The sequence below is a fragment of the Somniosus microcephalus genome, chromosome 16, assembly GCF_052327205.1.
Source record: "Somniosus microcephalus isolate GS21.2 chromosome 16, FLI_Smic_1.0, whole genome shotgun sequence".
Taxonomy (NCBI): domain Eukaryota; kingdom Metazoa; phylum Chordata; class Chondrichthyes; order Squaliformes; family Somniosidae; genus Somniosus; species Somniosus microcephalus.
In genome coordinates, this window is record NC_141002.1 from 82,934,481 (window position 1) to 82,954,116 (window position 19,636).

The 19,636-nt window shown below is 42.9% G+C and overlaps 1 protein-coding gene across 1 annotated transcript in view; it reads right to left on the reverse strand.

Annotated features, from left to right (window-relative positions):
- Positions 1-19,132, reverse strand: part of cct2 (chaperonin containing TCP1, subunit 2 (beta)) — a 29,274-nt gene extending 10,142 nt beyond the window's left edge. The window contains exons 1-8 of the mRNA XM_086009364.1: positions 18,996-19,132; positions 15,933-16,007; positions 15,092-15,157; positions 14,737-14,848; positions 14,014-14,090; positions 10,411-10,523; positions 885-1,087; positions 38-138 (exon numbers count right to left, since the gene is read on the reverse strand). Coding sequence (XP_085865490.1) covers positions 38-138; positions 885-1,087; positions 10,411-10,523; positions 14,014-14,090; positions 14,737-14,848; positions 15,092-15,157; positions 15,933-16,007; positions 18,996-18,998 — 750 coding nt within the window. The 5' untranslated portion in view covers positions 18,999-19,132. The remainder of the gene's footprint in view (positions 1-37; positions 139-884; positions 1,088-10,410; positions 10,524-14,013; positions 14,091-14,736; positions 14,849-15,091; positions 15,158-15,932; positions 16,008-18,995) is intronic.
- Positions 19,133-19,636: the final 504 nt, after the last annotated feature.

The following is a 19,636-nucleotide window of genomic DNA, read 5'->3' on the forward strand; positions in this document are numbered from 1 at the left end:
CCGCATGAACGGAACCCCCCAAACAGTTCTCACGCACCTTAATTTTGTCTGTATCCATACTAGTGTTTGCAATCAGAATTTTCGCATTTTCAATTCTCTTTGGTTGGTTCACTCCAATTTTCTTATCCAAAAGAAAACCTGCAAACAATTGTACATACTTTTAAAAAAGATTCAAATAGTCTTGAAGAGGTCAGTACTATCCTTATTCTTAGAACTATCTAGCTATTCTCTGTATAGACATCACCATCATTTCCCCCCAAAATATTCAAGCGCTCTCTGAACTACTCACATTTATACTCTAGCCCTGCAAAATTTGTAGCAAAGATAACAGAAATTTATTCTATCATTATTGGTCAACAGAATGAAAAAAAACTATTTAGCTCATGTCAAAATTTCAACGGGCTGAAATCACAGCCAATTTAAATTTTATAGATTTGAAAATGGAGGCAAGGAGAATCGGTCAAATTACTATCATTTCCCTCATTTGTGTAACATAGGAATAAATATTCAGTCACAAAACACTGTCTCGACATAGCATACACCAGCAACTGATCTTAAGTATAGAGTGGTTTTGTGCCATAATCTATGGGATTTCTAACTGAAAATGAGAAGGCCTGGGAGGGGAAAGTAGGGAGAAAGATAGGAATAACTTTGTGGAAATCTGCAAGATGTGTGCAACAATATCGTACAATCTGTGGCTGAGTGTGAATACTTTCAAAGTGAACTGCATGCGGATTACACACAGAAAGCCATTTTAAACGACACACTGGTATCACTATTTCAAACTCATTACTTATCAGTCTAGATTTAAGGAGAACCCTATTCTACCTACCAGAGATTTATCTATATCGTAACATTTTTCCATGAATTTTGAAATACGCTACCTTCATCCAGATAGGAATCAATTAAGCTCCCTCCAAGTTTCTTGATCACATGAATAGCTTCAAGGTTGCCAGAACCTTTCAGCCTGACCACAGCTTCCACTGCCAGACTAGAAAAGTGATTTTTGTGATGAGTCAGCAGCTTGGAAGATAGTGTAGTCCTGGCAATGTTCATCAGGTCTTCCTGGAATTTTGCATCATCATCCCTGATAATAAGAGGGAGCCAGGGGGATATCAAGAACTTTTATAATTGCAAGACAACACAATTGTACAAGAACACTAATTTGTACTTTATTTACATCTCAAAACTCATTTCAATTCTTGCAACTACATAATTATGCAAGTTATCAATGTAAAATGCCCTAATGATTAAGATCAAGTGACTCAATGGGTAAACTGGAACCATGTTTTTATGGTCGATAATCCAAGAGCTCTGAAAATCAGACGCATGTCATTACCGATTTTGTCTTCAAAAAACAAAATAATGATTATCCAATTGCAAGCCAGAATCTTATAGTCTCTCCATATGTCAAAATGAACAAACTTGCATTTATATAGCACCTTTCACATCAGGACATCCCAAAATGCTTCACAGCCAATGAAGCATTTTTGAAGCGTTGTCAGTGTTATGTAGGCAAACACGGCAGTACATTTGTGCACAGCAAGGTCCCACAATCAGATAAATCACCAAATAATCTGTTTTGGTGTTGTTAGTTGAGGGACAAATGTTGGTCAGGTCAGGATACTGGGAGAACTTCCCAGCTCTTTTTTGAATACTGCCATAGCATCTTTCACGTGCAACTGAACAAGCAATCGGGGCTTTGGTTTAACAGTTAACCTGAAGATGGTACCTTTGGCAATGCAAGCACACTAATAATACTGCACTGAATTGTTTGCCTTAATTGTACGCTCAGGTCCCCGGAGTGGGGCTTGAACTCATGGCCTTGTGACTCAGAAGCGAGTGCTACCACTGAGCCAAGCCAACACTAAATAAATAGACATTACCATTTCCAACAGATAATGGCGACCAGTCTATCTAGTTGATTCTTCTATAGAAACCTGGTCATCCATCACAACATCCAATTTTCTGTTGAATTATTTCAAACTTTTTGTTTCCACTAACCTACCAAGAAGACTGTTCCACGTTTTAACAACTCTGAGTAACTGCTTCCTGATCACTCCTGAATTTGCTTTGTACCCATTATCCCCTTGTCTTGCAGTTGTGATAACGAGAACAACATTTTCTTCTCCACTTGGTATCTTACAGTTCCCTCTCATTCATCTCCTTTCATGGCTGAACAGTCCAAGTTTTTTTTATTTTTAAAACCTTTCCTCATGATCCAAGCCTTTAACACTAAGGACCAATATCACGGTCCTTCTCTGTGCTGTTTTGTAGGCCTTGGATGTTTCCCTTGAGCTTCACTCACCAGAACTGAATGCAGTGTTCAAAGTACAGCTTGGCCAAAACACACTACAGGTTTAGCACAATGTCCTAATTTGGCCATAAAAATCAGCATTCCATTTGCTTTGTTTAGTCTGGACATCCCAAGTGATTTCTTTCAGCAGCCTGTTTAACACCTTTCATCATGTCTTTCATTTTTCCTCCCAATACCGTGCACTTTTCTGTATTGAATTTAATTTGCAATAGTTCATCCACTTGCAAATTCTGTCTAGATCACTAGCGCTTTGGTTATTTCACAAGCTTCAACTGTTCCCCAGCAATTCTGTGTACATGAACAGCAACAGAGACCCCAGCACACATTGCTGGAGAATTCCAATCCCTAGCCTTACATCATCCTCCAAGTACTTCCCCTCTTTCAGCCAATTCCTCATATGCTCCAAGTTTTACCTACGATACCCACTGTTTCAAGCTTTTTTTAAAATCAGCCTTTCATGTTTGACTATATCAAGGGCCTTCTAGAAGTTCAGTTAAACTACATCAAAATCCGTTTTGGATGTCACCATCTTAAAAAAAGTCAAGGATGGTCCTAGAGGACATTCTCCATCTGAAATAAATAACAATCAATACACTAAGTTATATAGGTAATCCTTAACTTAGTTCCCAATGATCAGTTCCATTATTTTCTGGTTGAAGCAAGATTAATGCGTCTGCAGTTACCAAAGTTTGTTTTATTGCCTATTTTTGAAAATAGATACCATGATGACTTGTTTCAAATATAGTGGGACTTCCCTGTTTTCACTCAACTTTTTCATGATAATGCTCAGCAGTTTATAGATGTTCTTAAAGGTATATAATTTGTTCTCCAATGTTTTCTACAGCACTATCATCTCCCCCTATTCGAATAGTTTAAACTCTTTGTTCATTCCCTTCAAGTTGACCCTTTTAAAAAAGTTATTTTTTTTTAGCTTAGTTAATGTCAAATCTAATCATGTTTATGTCTGTCATTGCCCAAGATGCCATTAGTTCCATTCCCAGTATGATAAATGAAATATAAAAAAAGGCTAGCAGAGAATACAAAAGGAAATATTAAGGGCTTTTATGCAAGCATATAAAAAGGTAAAAGAATAGTTAAAGACATCGGACCACTCAAGGTTGAAGAGGGAGTCTAATTGTGGAAGAATTAAATTGTCAGGTATCTGCCAAGACTCGGTTTCACAGCCACATCCTCAGTAACTGTCTCCGGTTCTGACTTATTCCACGTGGATTCCAACTAAACTTCCAACCTTCGTGTTTCGGATCCACCCAGGATTACAAATATCTCCAAAATATTCATTGTTACACACTCAACCCCATGCGGCGCCACATGAACACTCTCGACCTCTCTCTTCAGCAGCACCGACACACTATCTCAAAGCTGTCCAGGTCCACAGTTCCATTTCATCCTTCGACTCATCTGACGCTTCAACAAAAAACTTTTTTTCTTCCTTTCCGATGTCAAGGATCGCAAGCTTCATCAATTCTTGAACACCAACGCCTCTCCGGAACCTTCTTCCCCTTCACTTTCCTCTGACCTCCCTTCTCCCAATCTCACCCCCTGCTGTGTTTTCACTATCCCTTCTGACCTTCCCCTCTCTGACCCCGAATAATCAGTCCTCAGCAAAGGCCTGAGCTTCATCCCCTTACGCCCCCACCTCAATGAATTTCGAGCTCGGCGCGATGTCGAACTCTTTTTCCGCCACCTTCGCCTCCGTGCCCACTTCTTTGGCCAGGAGTCTTCCCACCGCACGGCTGACCCTTTCAGAATTCCCGTTCTGCCTGGACCCCTCCCTCTGGCCTCTTACCCTCTCTAGATCTTTTCATTGCAAACTGCCACTGTGACATCGGCGGTCTCCATTTCTCTGCTCACCTCACTCACTCCAACTTACCTCCCGCTGAACTTGCAGCACTCCATTCTCTCAGATCCAACCCCGACATTGTCATTAAACCTGCTGACAAGGGTGGTGCTGCTGTTGTTTGGCGAACCGACCTCTACCTAGCAGAAGCTACATGCCAACTCTCCGACACCTCCTCCTACCTCCCCCTGGACCATGACCCCACTACCGAACATCAAGCCACCGTTTCCAAGACTGTCACTGACCTCATCTCCTCTGGAGATCTTCCCCCCACAGCCGCCAACCTCATAGTTCCCCAACCCCGCTTCTACCTCCTTCCCAAGATCCACAAACAGGACTGCCCTGGTAGACCCATCATTTCAGCCTGTTCTTGCCCCACGGAACTTATCTCTTTCTATCTCGACTCTATTTTTTCTCCCCTTGTCCAGTCTCTTCCCACCTACATCCGCGACTCTTCCGATGCCCTCCGCCACTTTTAACAGTTTCCAGTTTCCCGGCCCCAACCGCCTCCTTTTCACTATGGACGTACAATCCCTCTACACCTCCATCCCCCACCAGGATGTCCTGAGGGCGCTCCGCTTCTTTCTTGAACAGAGGCCCAACCAGTCCCCATCCACCACTACCCTCCTCCGCCTGGCTGAACTTGGTCTCACATTGAACAACTTCTCCTTTGACTCCACTCATTTCCTCCAAATCAAAGGTGTTGCTATGGGTACCCGCATGGGTCCTAGCTATGCCTGCCTTTTCGTGGGCAATGCGGAACACTCTTTGTTCCAGTCCTACTCAGGTCCCCTCCCTCACCTCTTTTTCTGGTACATTGATGACTGTATCGGTGCTGTCTCCTGCTCTCGCCCTGAACTAGAAAATGTCATTCACTTTGCTTCCAATTTCCACCCTTCCCTCACCTTCACATGGTCCATCACCAACTCTTCCCTTCCTCGACTTCTCCATCTCTGGTGATAGGTTATTGACAAACATCCACTACAAGCCCACTGACTCCCACAGCTACCTGGACTACACTTCCTCCCACCCCGCCTCCTGTAAGGACTCTATTCCATTCTCCCAGTTTCTCCGTCTCCGCCGCATCTGCTCTGACGATGCCACCTTCCATACTGGTGCTTCCGACATGTCTTTCTTTTTCCTCAACCAAGGATTCCCCTCTACTGTGGTTGACACGGCCCTCGACAGTGTCCGCTCTATCTCCCGCACTTCTTCCCTCACCCCTGCCCCTCCCTCCCGGAATCATGATAGAGTTCCCCCTGTCCTCACCTTTCACCCCACCAGCCTCCACATTCAACGGATCATCCTCCGCCATTTCCGCCACCTCCAGCGTGATCCCACCATCAAACGCATCTTCCCCTCACCTCCCCATTCAGCATTCCATAGGGACCGCTCCCTCCGTGACACCCTAGTCCACTCCTCTACCACCCCCAGCACCCCTCCCCCTGGCACCTTCCCGTGCAAGCGCAGGAGATGCAACACATGCCCATATACCTCCCCCCTTCCCACTGTCCAGGGCCCCAAACACCCCTTCCAGGTGAAACAGCGATTTACTTGTACTTCCTGCAATTCAGTATACTGTATTCGCTGCTCACGATGCGGTCTCCTCTACATTGGGGAGACTGAACGCAGATTGGGTGACCGCTTTGCGGAACACCTCCGTTCAGTCCGTAAGGGTGACCCCGAGCTCCCGGTGGCCTGTCACTTTAATGCACCGCTCCATTCCCACTCAGACCTCACCATCCTCGGCCTCTTGCATTGTTTCACGGAAGCTCAGCGTAAGCTCGAGGAACAGCACCTCACCTTTCGATTAGGCACTCTACAGCCCTCTGGACTCAACAGAGTTCAACAATTTCAGAGCATAACCTCGGTCCCTATCACATATATATATATTTTTTATTTTTTTAGCCACACTTTTGTTTGGCCTTTTTTCTTCCCCCCCCCCCCCCCCCAAACATGGCAGCTGTCCTTCATTCTGCCAGCACAATTCACACTTCATCTAGTGCCATCCTTTGTTCCTTAACCTGTCCCATTACCACCCCCTCTTGCTTTGAATATCTCTCAATGTCTAATCTCTCCTGCCTTCTATCCTATCACTGACCTTCCCTTTTGTTCTTTCATCCCCTCCCCCCTTTCCCAGCCCCTAAACTTGCTTTAAAATCTGTTCCATTTCCTGCTTTTTTCCAGTTCTGACGAAAGGTCATCGACCTGAAACGTTAACTCTGTTTCTCTCTCCACAGATGCTGCCTGGCCTGCTGAGTTTTTCCAGCGTTTTCTGTTGTTATTTCGGATTTCCAGCATCCGCAGTATTTTGCTATCCTAATTGTGGAGGATGTAGGTGATATATTGTATAAATACTTTGCATCAGTTTTTACAAGGATGGTGGAAGTGAGAATGTAAATATTGTAGAGGATATGTAACAATTGTTAAGAGAAAACTGTAGAAAAGGAACAGGTTGCAAATAAAAAAGCAAGGTGGGTCAGCCTCAGCTGTTGAAAAAAGTCAAAAAGGAGATAACTGAGCTCTGGCACAATTTCAATCCTCCTTAAAATTACAAATTCGGGCATAGTTATGGAGAGTAGCCAATGTAACAACTTTGTTCAAGAGGGAGAGAAGGAGAAAATGGGTTAATATATCAGTTATGGGCAAACAACTATCACTTATAATTCAAGATAAAATTAGTGAACATTTAGAAATACATTTATCAAAAATCGTAGACAACGAGCATGGATTTGTTAAAAGGCAAGTAGTATTTAAGAAACTTCATTTTTTTGAACTGACCAATTGGATAAAGGTAATAGAAACATAGAAGATAGGAGCAGGAGTAGGCCATTCGGCCCCTCGAGCCTGTTCCGCCATTTAATGAGATCATGGCTGATCATCCAAACTCAGTACCCTGTCCCTGCTTTCTCTCCATATCCCTTGATCCCTTTAGCCTTAAGAAATATATCTAACACCTTCTTGAATATATTTAATGAATTGGCCTCAACTGCCTTCTGTGGTAGAGAATTCCACAGGTTCACCACTCTCTGGGCGAAGAAATTCCTCCTCATCTCTGTCCTAAATGGCTTACCCCTTATCCTTAGACTGTGACCCCTGGTTCTGGACTCCCTGCCATCGGGAACATCCTTCCTGCATTATGCAGTAGATGTAGTGTATGTGGATTTTAATTGTTAATATATAGATGATTCGGACTTGGGGCTAGGGAACACAATCTCAAGATTTGACAAAAAAAAATGGGGGATTCAGCAAAATATGCAGACTGCAAAAAAACCTCAGGGAGACATTGACAGGTTAGCAGAATGGGCAGACAGGTGGAAAATCCATTTTAGGTAATAATTGAGAGCAAAAACAAGGAGCAAGAATATATGCTCAGCGGAAAGACACTGAAAGGCGTAGATGAATTGAGACACCATGGTGTATAAATACATAAGTCCCTGGAAGTAAGAGTGCAGGTAGATAAAACAGTAACAAAAAAAATCACCAGCATTTCATGTTTTATAAATAGGGCCACACAATACAAGAATAGAGAAGTAATGATAATGTTGCACAGTTTTGGTGTAGCTTTGGGTGCCCCATTACTAAAAAAGAGTATATATAGCATAAATTCACCAAGATGATGCTAGGGATGGGAAACTATAGTTAACAGGAGAGAATTGAAATATTGGAACTATGTAAATAGAAATTCATATTAATGGATGCGATTTCAACAAACCTAATATATACTGGGGGTGCCCAATAAACCCTTGAATATCTAGTAAATGTAGCACATGACTGCTTTTTGACTTACAGTGTTAGTGATGTTACATCTCAACTTGGTAACGGTAAATGACTCATTATGCAAGTTTATGGCACTGAAAGAGAAGGCTAAGTGGAAATTTAGTCTTTTTAAAAAAAAAAAAGTATGAGAAGTTTTGAATAAGGAAAGACAATTTTCTCCAGTTGAGGAGTCAGTGACAAGGGGTCATTAAAAATGCACTAGAAGAGTGAGGAGAGAAATTAGAGGAAATTTCTTCATGCAGAGGGTTGAAGCATGGAATGCATTGCCAGTGAGCGGTTGCAGAAAGGACTATCGCAATTCTTAAGGAATTGGATAAGTATTTAAGAGCGTAAGAAATAGGAGCAGGAGTAGGCCATACAGCCCTTCACGCCTGCTCCGCCATTCAATAAGATCATGGCTGATCTTCAACCTCAACTCCACTTTCCTGCCCGATCCCATATCCCTTGATTCCCTTAAGAGTCCAAAAATCTATCGATCTCAGCCTTGAATATACTCAAGAACTACCCCTTTGGGGTAGAGAATTCCAAAGATTCACAACCCACTGAGTGAAGAAATTTCTCATCTCAGTCCTAAATGGCCGACCCCTTATCCTGAGACTAAGTCCCCTAGTTCTAGACGCTCTAGCCAGGGGAAACAGTCCCTCAGCATCTACCGTGACAAGCCCTCTCAGAATCTTGTGCGTTTCAATGAGATCACACCTCATTCTTCTAAACTCGAGAGAGTGTAGGCCCATTCTACTCAATCTCTCCACATAGGAATTTGAATCAGGGGAAGATACAACACTATGGGGAAAGAGAATGGTGCAGTGAGATTAGTTTGGATTGCTCTAGCAAACAGCCAGCACAGACATGATGGGCTGAATGAACACTTCCTGTGCTGTAAACTTGCAGAATGAGTCATTTACCATTACCAGGTTGAGAGGTAACATCCCTAACAATAAGTCACAAAGCAGTCATGCACTGCATTTACTAGATATTCAACCGTTTGGGCACACCCAGTATATATTAGGTTTGTTGAAAACGCATCCATTAATATGAATTTCTATTTACATCAGTCTTACTTACCTTTTCATTGAGTAACTGCTTTTTGCGTTGACTTGGTGGTCTACAGCAAACTCCTAGATTCACTGTTGCTCCTTTTACACAACATACTTTCCATCAGATTAGCTCATTGGGAAGCTTATCCTTACTTTATTTAACCCCTACCTCCCTCCACTTGAAGAAATAGAGCTACTCAACTTCATTTCCTGTTTAGTCTGTCCATACAGAAGTCTTAAATCTTTGTCATTTGTACGCGAATCGAGGTTAATCATGTCTCTTTTGAGATTTTGCCCAACTACTAAAACAGCCACAAGTTGCAAATGCTTCTCACTTCATATACACACACACACCTTAACGGCTTAAGCCTACCTTTTAAAACAGTTATATAAATTAAATTTTATTTCATTTATTAGCCACTGATACCATTAATTTCTTTTGCTGTGTTCTGTTAGCTCCTCTCCCTTACTAGTTTAAATCCTCCCAATATATGACACAGAAATATAATGAGCAGCAATGTACCACACTGATGCAAGGGCACAATTGACTCTCCTCCTTCATACTGAAGGCACAGCTCCAGAAAGTTTCATTATCTCCAGATTGTGAAAATGTAATTTAATTTGAATTAACCGTTTAACCAGCCCAGTTAGTTGAAAAGGCACCGTTTTAACACTGTCATTTTAAATGTGTGTACACAGACACACAAAAAAAACCTGGGGATAATGCAACCAACCATACCATCCTACTGATGGTAAGTCACTGCATGCATTTCTCTATCTCTGAGCACTAAACATAAAAGATTGGTAAGTGATATGCAATCTTTCTTCCCCCAATGAACTAGCTGAATACACTAAATTGAAGTTTATCGGTGGCCAGTGGTGTGTTCGACTTGAGTTGGTGCAGCCAAAGTACTATTAAATTACAATAGAACAGAGGAGCAAAGAATGAGACATTCAAGTTAAGTCTGCTGCTGTCTTCCCTACTTAATTGGAGAACCAGGGGCGAGTAACTTGTATCAAACAGCACCACAGGCGGTTTGATACGTGTTGTGCTAATTATGGGCTGTTGATTTGAAAGTTTGAACTACCTGGAATCTCTCCTAGTATCAGCATTCCCCATGTGAAATATAAAGTATATATAATGAATTCAAAACTGAAAACTTTAAAGGTGGTCCTACATTATTTAATTTTACACTAAGCATTTTTAAAATAACTTACCAGGTCATAGACTTTAAATATTGGTCAATGGATTTCCAAACTGGGAAATTTGGCCCAACGGAACAAAATTAAGATTTTGGCTTACAACATTTACCAATGTTTTGAGTCAGAATAAAATCTTACGTGGTTTGATAAGGAAGATCCCTTCACTTTTCATACTTTAAGTCTTCTAACATCAAAAAAGTACAAAATGATCTTACCCATGATCCACTGCAGCTTTTTTCAAAGCATCTCTTGCTGCTTGGGTTGCCTTCCTCCAGCCTGCAATAATTGTCTGAGGATGAAGCTTTTTAGCGATAAGTAATTCTGCTTCCTGAGAATAAAAATAATCAACAATAGTCAGAGAAAGAAAAATCATCATTTAGCACCAAATTTTATTGCCAGCTAACCAAATATATTATAGCAACATTCCCAGGGATTATTTATTTGGAATCAGTAATATTGGATAGTCCATTAATTCAAGGCTTAAGACGACAGGCTACAATATAAATTAAATAACACCGGAAAGCAATTTAAGCATAACTCAAGCATTCCTTTGTAACAAGAATCCTGATACGCATGATTTAAAAAAAAAGCAACTAAAATGTGATGAGAGCATCTGCTCAAAGGATATTGAAATGGAGCGCGTTTGTTACATTAATTATTTCTGACCTACCAAAACAGCAGTTTATTGCACTGATGCATTAAATGACTGTGTCAGAACAGTGTGCCAAGACACAAAGTGGAGGCTATGTGAAATATCACAGGAAAATAACAAAAGAATTCTGGCGGAGCCACTCTTGCGCAACCCCTAGTGGCAGATACAAAGTAGCATTTGTGGAAGCATTAAACCAAAATGGGAGTTATTTACTGTCGTCATTAAGAATCATTTAACATGAAAATTCACATTTAGAATACTTCATTGAAAGTCATTTATTACTCCATGTGCAGTGCCACTTCCATTGGATTATTTGACATGCAATCATTAAATGCCTCATTCTTTACGCTTGTTCCATTGAAATTGAAGTGTGCTTCGGCTACACCAACTCAAGTCCAACATACCACTGGCCTCAGATAAAGCTTCAATTTAGCGTATTCAGCTCATGCACACACCATCACTTTTATTGAAAATAGTTTCTCAATAACCCAGTGTTACCAGCATTGTCAACACACCCCAAACTGCTTCATAGCCAAATTAGAGTGTGCGCACAACTAGTTCCCAAAAAACAACAATGATACAAATGACCACCAGTTAATCTGTTAATGGTCGTGTTCGTCTCAGGATGAATGTTGGCTAGGACACCAGGAGAACGCTCTGCTCTTCAAAAAACTGCCATACGATCTTTTACAACCACCTAAACTGGCAGATAGGGACTCAGCTTAGCGTTTCATCAAGAAAAATGGCACCTCTGACAGTGCAGCACTCCCTCCATATTGCATTTAAGTATCAATCTAGGTTGTATGCTTAAATCCTGGATTGGTGCTTGAAAGCAGGCTCACAAATGAGAGCACTGCCATCGAGTCAAGGTGATACTTAAAGATCATGTTATTATCTTCAAGTCCACCAGCAGCTCTGACTAGGTCACCGAGTTGTATTGTCATCCCCTCTTCCTAGTCAAAATCGCTGAATATGTCAAAAGATTGTCCTCGAGAGCAGGAACTCCAAATTGCTTTCCTTCACTAACCATCTCTTCAGACCGCCACCACCTCGCCGGTCACTCAAAGTTGAACAACATTTTGGACTTACAAGGCCACCTGCATTGCGACTGCTGCCACCTGACTGTCGTGTCCCCCACTCCCCCAACCCAAACTTCCAGCTCTCCCTTTGCCCTCAGCCTTTCCATTCTTTGCAGTTTCTGAATCATCACAACTCAATTTGCTTATGTTCATGAAGTCCACCTTGTGCCCCCTCAACCTCCTCCCATCCCAGCTTCTCATCACCCAACCTCATCCCATATAATTGTCAACATCAAACCCGTTATATTTCACCTTGGAATGGCCCCACCATCACTCCTCAAGAAATACACCCCAAACTCTGCCACGCTCTCTAACCACCAACCTAGGGCAAACCTTCATCCCTCTTCTCCAAAGTCTTGGAACATGCCGTTGTCTTGCAACTATATTCTCATCTCTCACCACTTCTTATTTGAGACCATCTAATCTGGCTTGCACCCTGCCCAAAGAAACAAGACCACACTGAACAAAATCACAAATGGCACCCTGGGGTGTGTTGCTCCCCATCTCTCATGTTCCTCAACCTCTCTGCTGCTTTCAGTATTCAACCACTCCATCTCTTGTCTGCAGTCCACTGATCTCTCCTAGATCCACTCTTATCTAATGAAACACAGGCACTACATTGCTGCCAATAATTTTGCCTCCTCTTCATTATTTACATCCCACCTCTTGGCAACATTATCTGGAAGCACAATTTCAGCTTCCACACGCAAGTTTATGATACCCAGAACTATCTTGGGAGTCTCCTCCATTGGTCCAAAGGTTATTTTTGAGGATGAGCCAAAATTTCCTCCAGCTGACTGTCAATAACTCCAAGCCACTAACCTCAAATGCATCAACCTCTGGCTGCCAGCTCAACCTGAGCCAGGAAGTGCAGAACCGTGGCATCCTGCTTCACCCCAAACTTAACTTTCTCCCCCACATCTGCTCAGTTACCAAAAACACTTTTTACCATCTTCATGTATGTAATGAGCAGTATATAATTGCAAATTGTTTCTCATCTTCATTCAAAAAATCCACTAGAATTTCAAAACACTTTCATGCCAAGAAGTGGAAAATACAACAATGTATTTGCAACATAGCGAGCAAATTGAAGATGCACTAATAGCTACTCAATTTTTTCCCTATTTCATTCTGGCATTTAATACCTATCAGTAAATATATCTTATTTATAATACTCCAAAGTTACTTTTCTTACCATCTCTCATTCTGGAGCCAATCATGAAGTTAACAAGATGGCAACCTCAACACAATGGCCTTGAATTTCCCATCGGAGGCTTCCTGCGGACGGATGCCTCCAATCGGATTTTTTTTTTTTTACGAACCTACCTGCTGGTTCCGGAGATCCCGAGGCTTCCGATCCTGGGCCTCTCCTGTTGGAAATGCGCAGAGGCCCAGGTATCTCAGGGGTGCATGCGGTTCGCAAGCGCCCCTGGGGTCACGTGGGCCAGGCGAACCACTCAAAGGCAGCAATCCCCCTTCATACTTTTGACAAGTCTGTAGGGACAGAACTGTCAAAAGTATGAATGGGGATCACATTTAAAAACACACTAAAACATTAAATAAATTTTAAAATATATTACATAATTAAAATTCCATATAATTAAATATTTTAATTTTTAAAAAACTTTTTTGGGGGCAATTAAATGTTTTTAAGGGGCTAAAAATGAATGTACCTTTTTGAAGATTCTTTTTAATTTATAAATGATTATCAAATTTAATTTTTCTATTTTTTAACACTCTTATAAAGCTGATAAAAGCAGGCCTTACACCTGCTTTTACCAGGCGTAAGGAGTTCTATGGCCTTTCAGCAGGCGGAAGTTGTGCAAAAGGCGCAACTCTCCACCCACAGAGGCACTTTTCCCGGGTAGGCGGATGATCTGTCAAGAGAATCGCAAGTGCAGGTTTCCAGCCTGAAACTGGCACTTGCGAGGCCCTACGGGTGTGTACACACTTCGTACGCACCCGCGGGGGTCGGAAAATCCGGCCTAATGAATTGTTGGCAATATGCAAAAATGGTAAGACTGCAAAAGGATTATTTTTTCTTGGCAACTTTTTGCAATTGCACAAACTGGAAGCATGACACTTACTCTCAAGAGCTCAGCTGCTAACACTGTCACAGATGTTGTTCCATCCCCAACTTCTTCATCCTGTACCTTGGACAGCTCTGTTAGTAGAAGAACAGTCAATCAGCAAATTACTTTCATTTTTATTTAAAAACCCTCCAGGCAGCAATGTTACCTACTCAGCCAAGATAATAAATAGCTGCTTTTCCTTCCCCTCTTCCTCTTACCCACCACACCCAGTTCCCCCCAAAATTATCAGTCTGCCAAGCGCCTACACAAAAAAGGGCCAAACAGAAATAATCCTCGAGTTAACTTTCATTTACCATGCAAATCATTCAAAATGTAGCGCAACAGTCATATGAATGAATACAGTATGCCAATGTTGCCTCCACAAATGTAAGCACATCTTATTTGGCTGCCACTATGGGGCTAACTGCCACAGGATGCTTGATTATCTGTCATAACTTTGGCGGAACGTTTGGGAGAACTCCCTGCAGAAACTCAACCCCCAAGTTCGAAGTGTTTATATACATTAGAAAGCTACACCATAAAGCCTAGGCTGAGGAAACCTTCAAGTCAGCCTAATTCTCACCTCTGCCCATAGAGGAACATTAAATTCAAGGCCAACAGAACTACTACTAATAGATTACTTAAAAGGCCCTACCCAATTCTAATTCTGTCTCTACCAATGTAATTTCAAGTCGTGTTTAAATTTGGTGTACAAAATCGGCAATCGTATTAACTTACCAACCAAAATTCTAGCAGCTGGGTTATCAACGCCAATGGCTTTAAGGATGGTTGCTCCATCGTTGGTCACTGTCACGGAACAATCTCTTCCACCACTCAACAGTATCTTGTCCTAGAACAGAGATAATATATCATTCCTTTTTGAGTGCTGTACCCAGTTTTAGAATAGGTAACACTTCTATCATTCAACACCCAAAGAATGTTTTTTCCTGTAAATCTCCAATGCTGAAGTTAAAAGGTAGAACAAATAATAAAAATGCCTAATCTGCAGTAGCCTATAAACTTATCAAAAAGTGCACACAGAACTCAATTTACATTAAACTCTAAACTTTAGAGTCTAAATTTTGCTACTTACCATGCCTTTTGGTCCCAAAGTACTTTTAACCAAATCTCCAACTGCAATGGCACCGACAAAAGAAGACTGAAACAAATCATTTACATCATGTTAAAAGTGTTTTGTCTAGTGCAAAAGTATAATTACATTGTTTATTTACACTTTATTACACAACAGGAAAGAGAGAGTTTGGTTTCCTGTGTTCAGGCAACTTTGGATCAGCTCTCAAGTCAGTCCTAAGTTTCAGTCCCCGTTACTTTCAATCAAGCTGCTAAAGAATAGCATGTGATTGACATTTGGTTGGTGATATGATGTAGTGGTCTAGCAGTGAGAGGGAGAAAGGAAAAAAAAAGTACCTAATCCAGAGTTCCAATGAAAGTCAGAAAATTAAGATTTCTTTAAAATAGACTACTTTGTAGATTTTTTGCAATGAAGAGTACTTTGAACCAAACAGAAATCTCCCTCGACTACCCGCCCCATTACTGACCTCTGAACATTGACTGCATTATAGGGAATTAAACTAGTTTCTAAGATTGTCTGTACAGCGATCAACTGTCTACCATAATCAGTTAACATCAATCCAAACCTTCAATTAATCAGACATAAACTGCTGGTAAGACTAGTGGTAAATAAACACAAGAATAACCTGATTCTAGCCCCTACTAGTAATTTGCAGCTGATCGTTTCTCCCCCACCTCCCTAAAATTTTGCTTCAAAACTTTTTCCAGACTACATGTGTCTTGTTAGATGTGTTATTATTCCAATATGCCAAAACAAAAACTCAAGACTTAAAAAAAATTATTAACTTTGGACCCCTCAAAGAACAACGAATTAAACTTAAAGTATTACTTGGATTGCTTACCAGACGGGCTGTCTCAGCTTTTTCTTCATCGGCACCAGCTTTGAAGATGTTTACGGGGGCAAATGAAAGGGAAGCCTATGGGGAAAAAAAGAAACAATAAAAATCAAATCATATAAACCATCAAATTAATTTTGAAAATTTGAACGAATGAGAAAGCTACTAGAGTAATTTCAAATGTAATAAATCACAGCCAGTCATTTTTAAAAAATGTTTTTAAGGACAGAGAGCCATTCCAAGCTCTAAATATTATTGTATTGAAAAGTTGAACCACCTATATTTGCTTAAATGCGCACACATCAGATTTATGTGCAGGAATTTAAAGCCTTACAACTCACTTGAGCTGCAGTGCTCAATGGAATATGGCTCTGAGCAGCTACTCTATACAACAGAGCAATTTCACTACTCTATACAGCAGAGCAATTTCACTAACGGGTAGGATGGAAAATACAGCAGCAGCAAACAGAAAAGCAGTCACTGCAATCGATTTCTGTCCTAGCTGTAATAGAAAAGAATTTCTCAGAGTTTATATGAGCTTCTTTACATACACAAAAGATAAGCTTTAAAAGAGGTTAAAATTGATGTTGCTGTTGTCATTTAAACCTGATCTCCATAATGTACCCCCACCGAATGCATTTCCCCCTCCCCCCATCAGCATTTCAAAGGGACTGCTCCTCTGACACCCAAGCCCACTCTTCCATCAACCCGAAAAACTGCTATCTTTCTTCTGGCATCTTGTCATGCGAAAGCAGGAGATGCAACAACTGCCCATTTACTTCCTCCCATAACACCATCCAGGGTCCCAAGCTCTCCTTCCAGGTGAGACAGTGATTTACTTGTACTTCCACCAATTACATCTACATCAGGGTGACCATATATAGATTAGGTGATTGCTTTGCTGAACAGCCCCGTTCTGTCTGCAAGCAAGACGCTGAGCTCCCGGTCGCTTGCCACTTTAATTCTGCGTCCTACACCTACCCTGGCCTCTTGGCATTCTACACTGTTCCAGTGACGCTCAAGGAACCGCAGCTCAACTTTCTACTAGGCACTTTGCAGCCACCTGGTCTTAATATCGAGCTGAGCTTTCGAGTCCATATCCTCATCACAAATAACACCTACTTCTACTTCTGTAATATCGCCCGAGTCCGCCCCTACATCAACCCTCATCCCTGTTTTTGTTACCTTGATTATGCCAATGTTCTCCTGGCCAGCCTCCCATGTTTCACCCTCCATAAACGTGAGCTCATCTAAAACTCTGCCGCCCTAACACACCAAGTTCTGTTCACCCATCACCCCCGCGCTTGCTGAACAACATTGGCTCTCAGTCCGCTAACACCTCGTAATTAATATTCTCATCCTCGTGTTCAAATCCCTCGATGGTCTCACCCCTCCCTATCTCTACCATCCTCCAGCCCTCCAAGAGCTCTGCATTCCTCAAATTCTGGCCTCTTGTAGATGCCCCACTTCCTTCACCCCCACCATTGACGGCAGTGCCTCCAGCCGTCTCGGTGCCAAGCTCTGGAACTTCCTCTTCCCCCTCCTTTAAGACTCATCTTAAAACCTACATCTTTGAGCAAGCGTTTGGTCACCCGTTCTAATGTCGCTTCCTTTGGCTCTTGTCAATTTTTTGTATGACACTCCCGTGGAGTGCCCTGGGACTTAAAAAAAAAAAAATTCGTTCCTAGGATTTGGGCGTCGCTGGCATTTATTGGCCATCCCTAATTGCCCTCGAGAAGGCGGTGGTGAGCCACCTTCTTGAACAGCCGCAGTCCGTGTGGTGAAGGTACCCCAGCAGCGCTGTTAGGGAACGAGTTTCAGAATTTTGATCCAGCGACGATAAATAAAAATGCAATAGCAAAATACTGCGGATGCTGGAAATCTGAAATAACAGAAAACGCTGGAAATACTCAGCAGGCCAAGCAGCATCCGTGGAGAGAGAAACAAAGAGTTAACGTTTCAGGTCTGGGACCCTTCATCAGAACTGGAAAAAGCTGGAGATGTAACAGATATTAAGCAGGTGCGGGGGGGGGGGCGGCAGTTTAGGAGGGGAGGAAGGAATTGAAAGAACATCTTGTACTTTTGTAAGAGGCAGGGAAGATAAAATGTTGCAAATGGGAATAGCAAAAATCATACAGCATGAAAAATGAGGGCAGGGATAATTATCTGAAATTGTTGAACTCGATGTTGAGTCCAGCAGGCTGTAAAGTGCCTAATCGAAAGAGGAGGTGCTGTTCCTCGAGCTTACGTTGAGCTTCATTGGAACAGTGTAGGAGTCCGAGGACAGAGAGATCAGAGTGGGAATGGGGCGGTGAATTAAAGTGACAGGCGACCGGAAGCTCGGGGTCCCCCTTACGGACTGAACAGGTGTTCCACAAAGCGGTCGCCCAATCTGCGTTTGGTCTCCCCAATGTAGAGGAGAGCGCATCGTGAGCAGCAAATACAGTATATTAAATTGTAAGAAGTACAAGTAAATAAAAATACAAGTTGTTGTAGAGAGACCGGTCCCAATGGATTCACATTTTTGCAGAACGTGACTTTCTGGGCGAGACGGGCCGCACTTGCGCACTCGCTCTCATGACCAGCCTCCGCCCGCCCACCAAAGCACTAGAACTTTCGGCGAGGCCGTCTTTGTGCCTCAGTGCGACTCGAGTCCAGCACGGCGCGTTTTTCCCCAGACTCCTCACTCAGGCCGTCGGGGGGGGGAAATGGGCTGACACACCGCCATTTTATTTCTCATTCAAGCCTTCTCCCCCCTGAACAAACCAGGAGCGAGCGAGCGCGCTGCCCAATTCTCCCCGGTATGGCGCATCTGTGACCCGCCACCGCAGCCTACCCCACCTCACCGCACCTCTCGCCCGATTAACGGGCGGGCGAGTCCGGTCGGGAGCGGCTTTTCAGGAACCGCTCCCAACCGTTACCGCACCACGTGCTGGGCCGGGGGCCGGCGTTGGATTCTTTCCCCCCCTCTCCCTATATACCAACTACAATAGGATAACACTAAAAAGCGCCGGCCGGTGACACCGGGCTGCCGAAAATCGCTGCCGCTCCGGCTCCGGCTCCATTTACCATGATGATCCGAGACCAACGAACGTCGCACTTCCTCAGAGTCTGCCCAACAACGGCCGGAAACCACGTCACAAGTTCACCGGATGTTAGCCCGGTCAGAGCGGCGCTCGGATTCTCGACTGCAGCTCTTGTTAAAATGTGCGTTCAGGCTAGACCCGCAGAACTCGCTGCTCTGTTCCCGCCCCCTGCGGTCGGTCTTGTTGACGATGCCTGGAATGAGGGAGGGGAGGAAGCTCGACAGTATCCAGGACAACAGAAAATGATCGAAATACTCAGCATGGCAGGTAGCATCCGTGGAGAGAGAAACAGAGTTAACGTTTCAGTTCTGATGAAGGGTCCCAGACCGGAAACGTTAACTCTCTCTCTCTTCACGGATGCTGCCCTGGCCTGCTGAGCTTTTCCAGCGTTTTCTGTTGTTGTTTCGGATTTCCAGCAGCCGCAGTATTTTGCTATAGCACTTGTTAAAATATGCGTTCAGGCTGGACTCGCTGATATCTTCCCGCAACCCCCCCCCCCTGCACGGTCTTCCTTGTTGGCGATGCCTGGAATGAAGCAGGGGTGAAAGCTCTCAGGAAGCTCGACACTATCCAGGACAAAGCAGCCCGCTTGATTGGCACCCCACCACCTTTAGTAACAATACT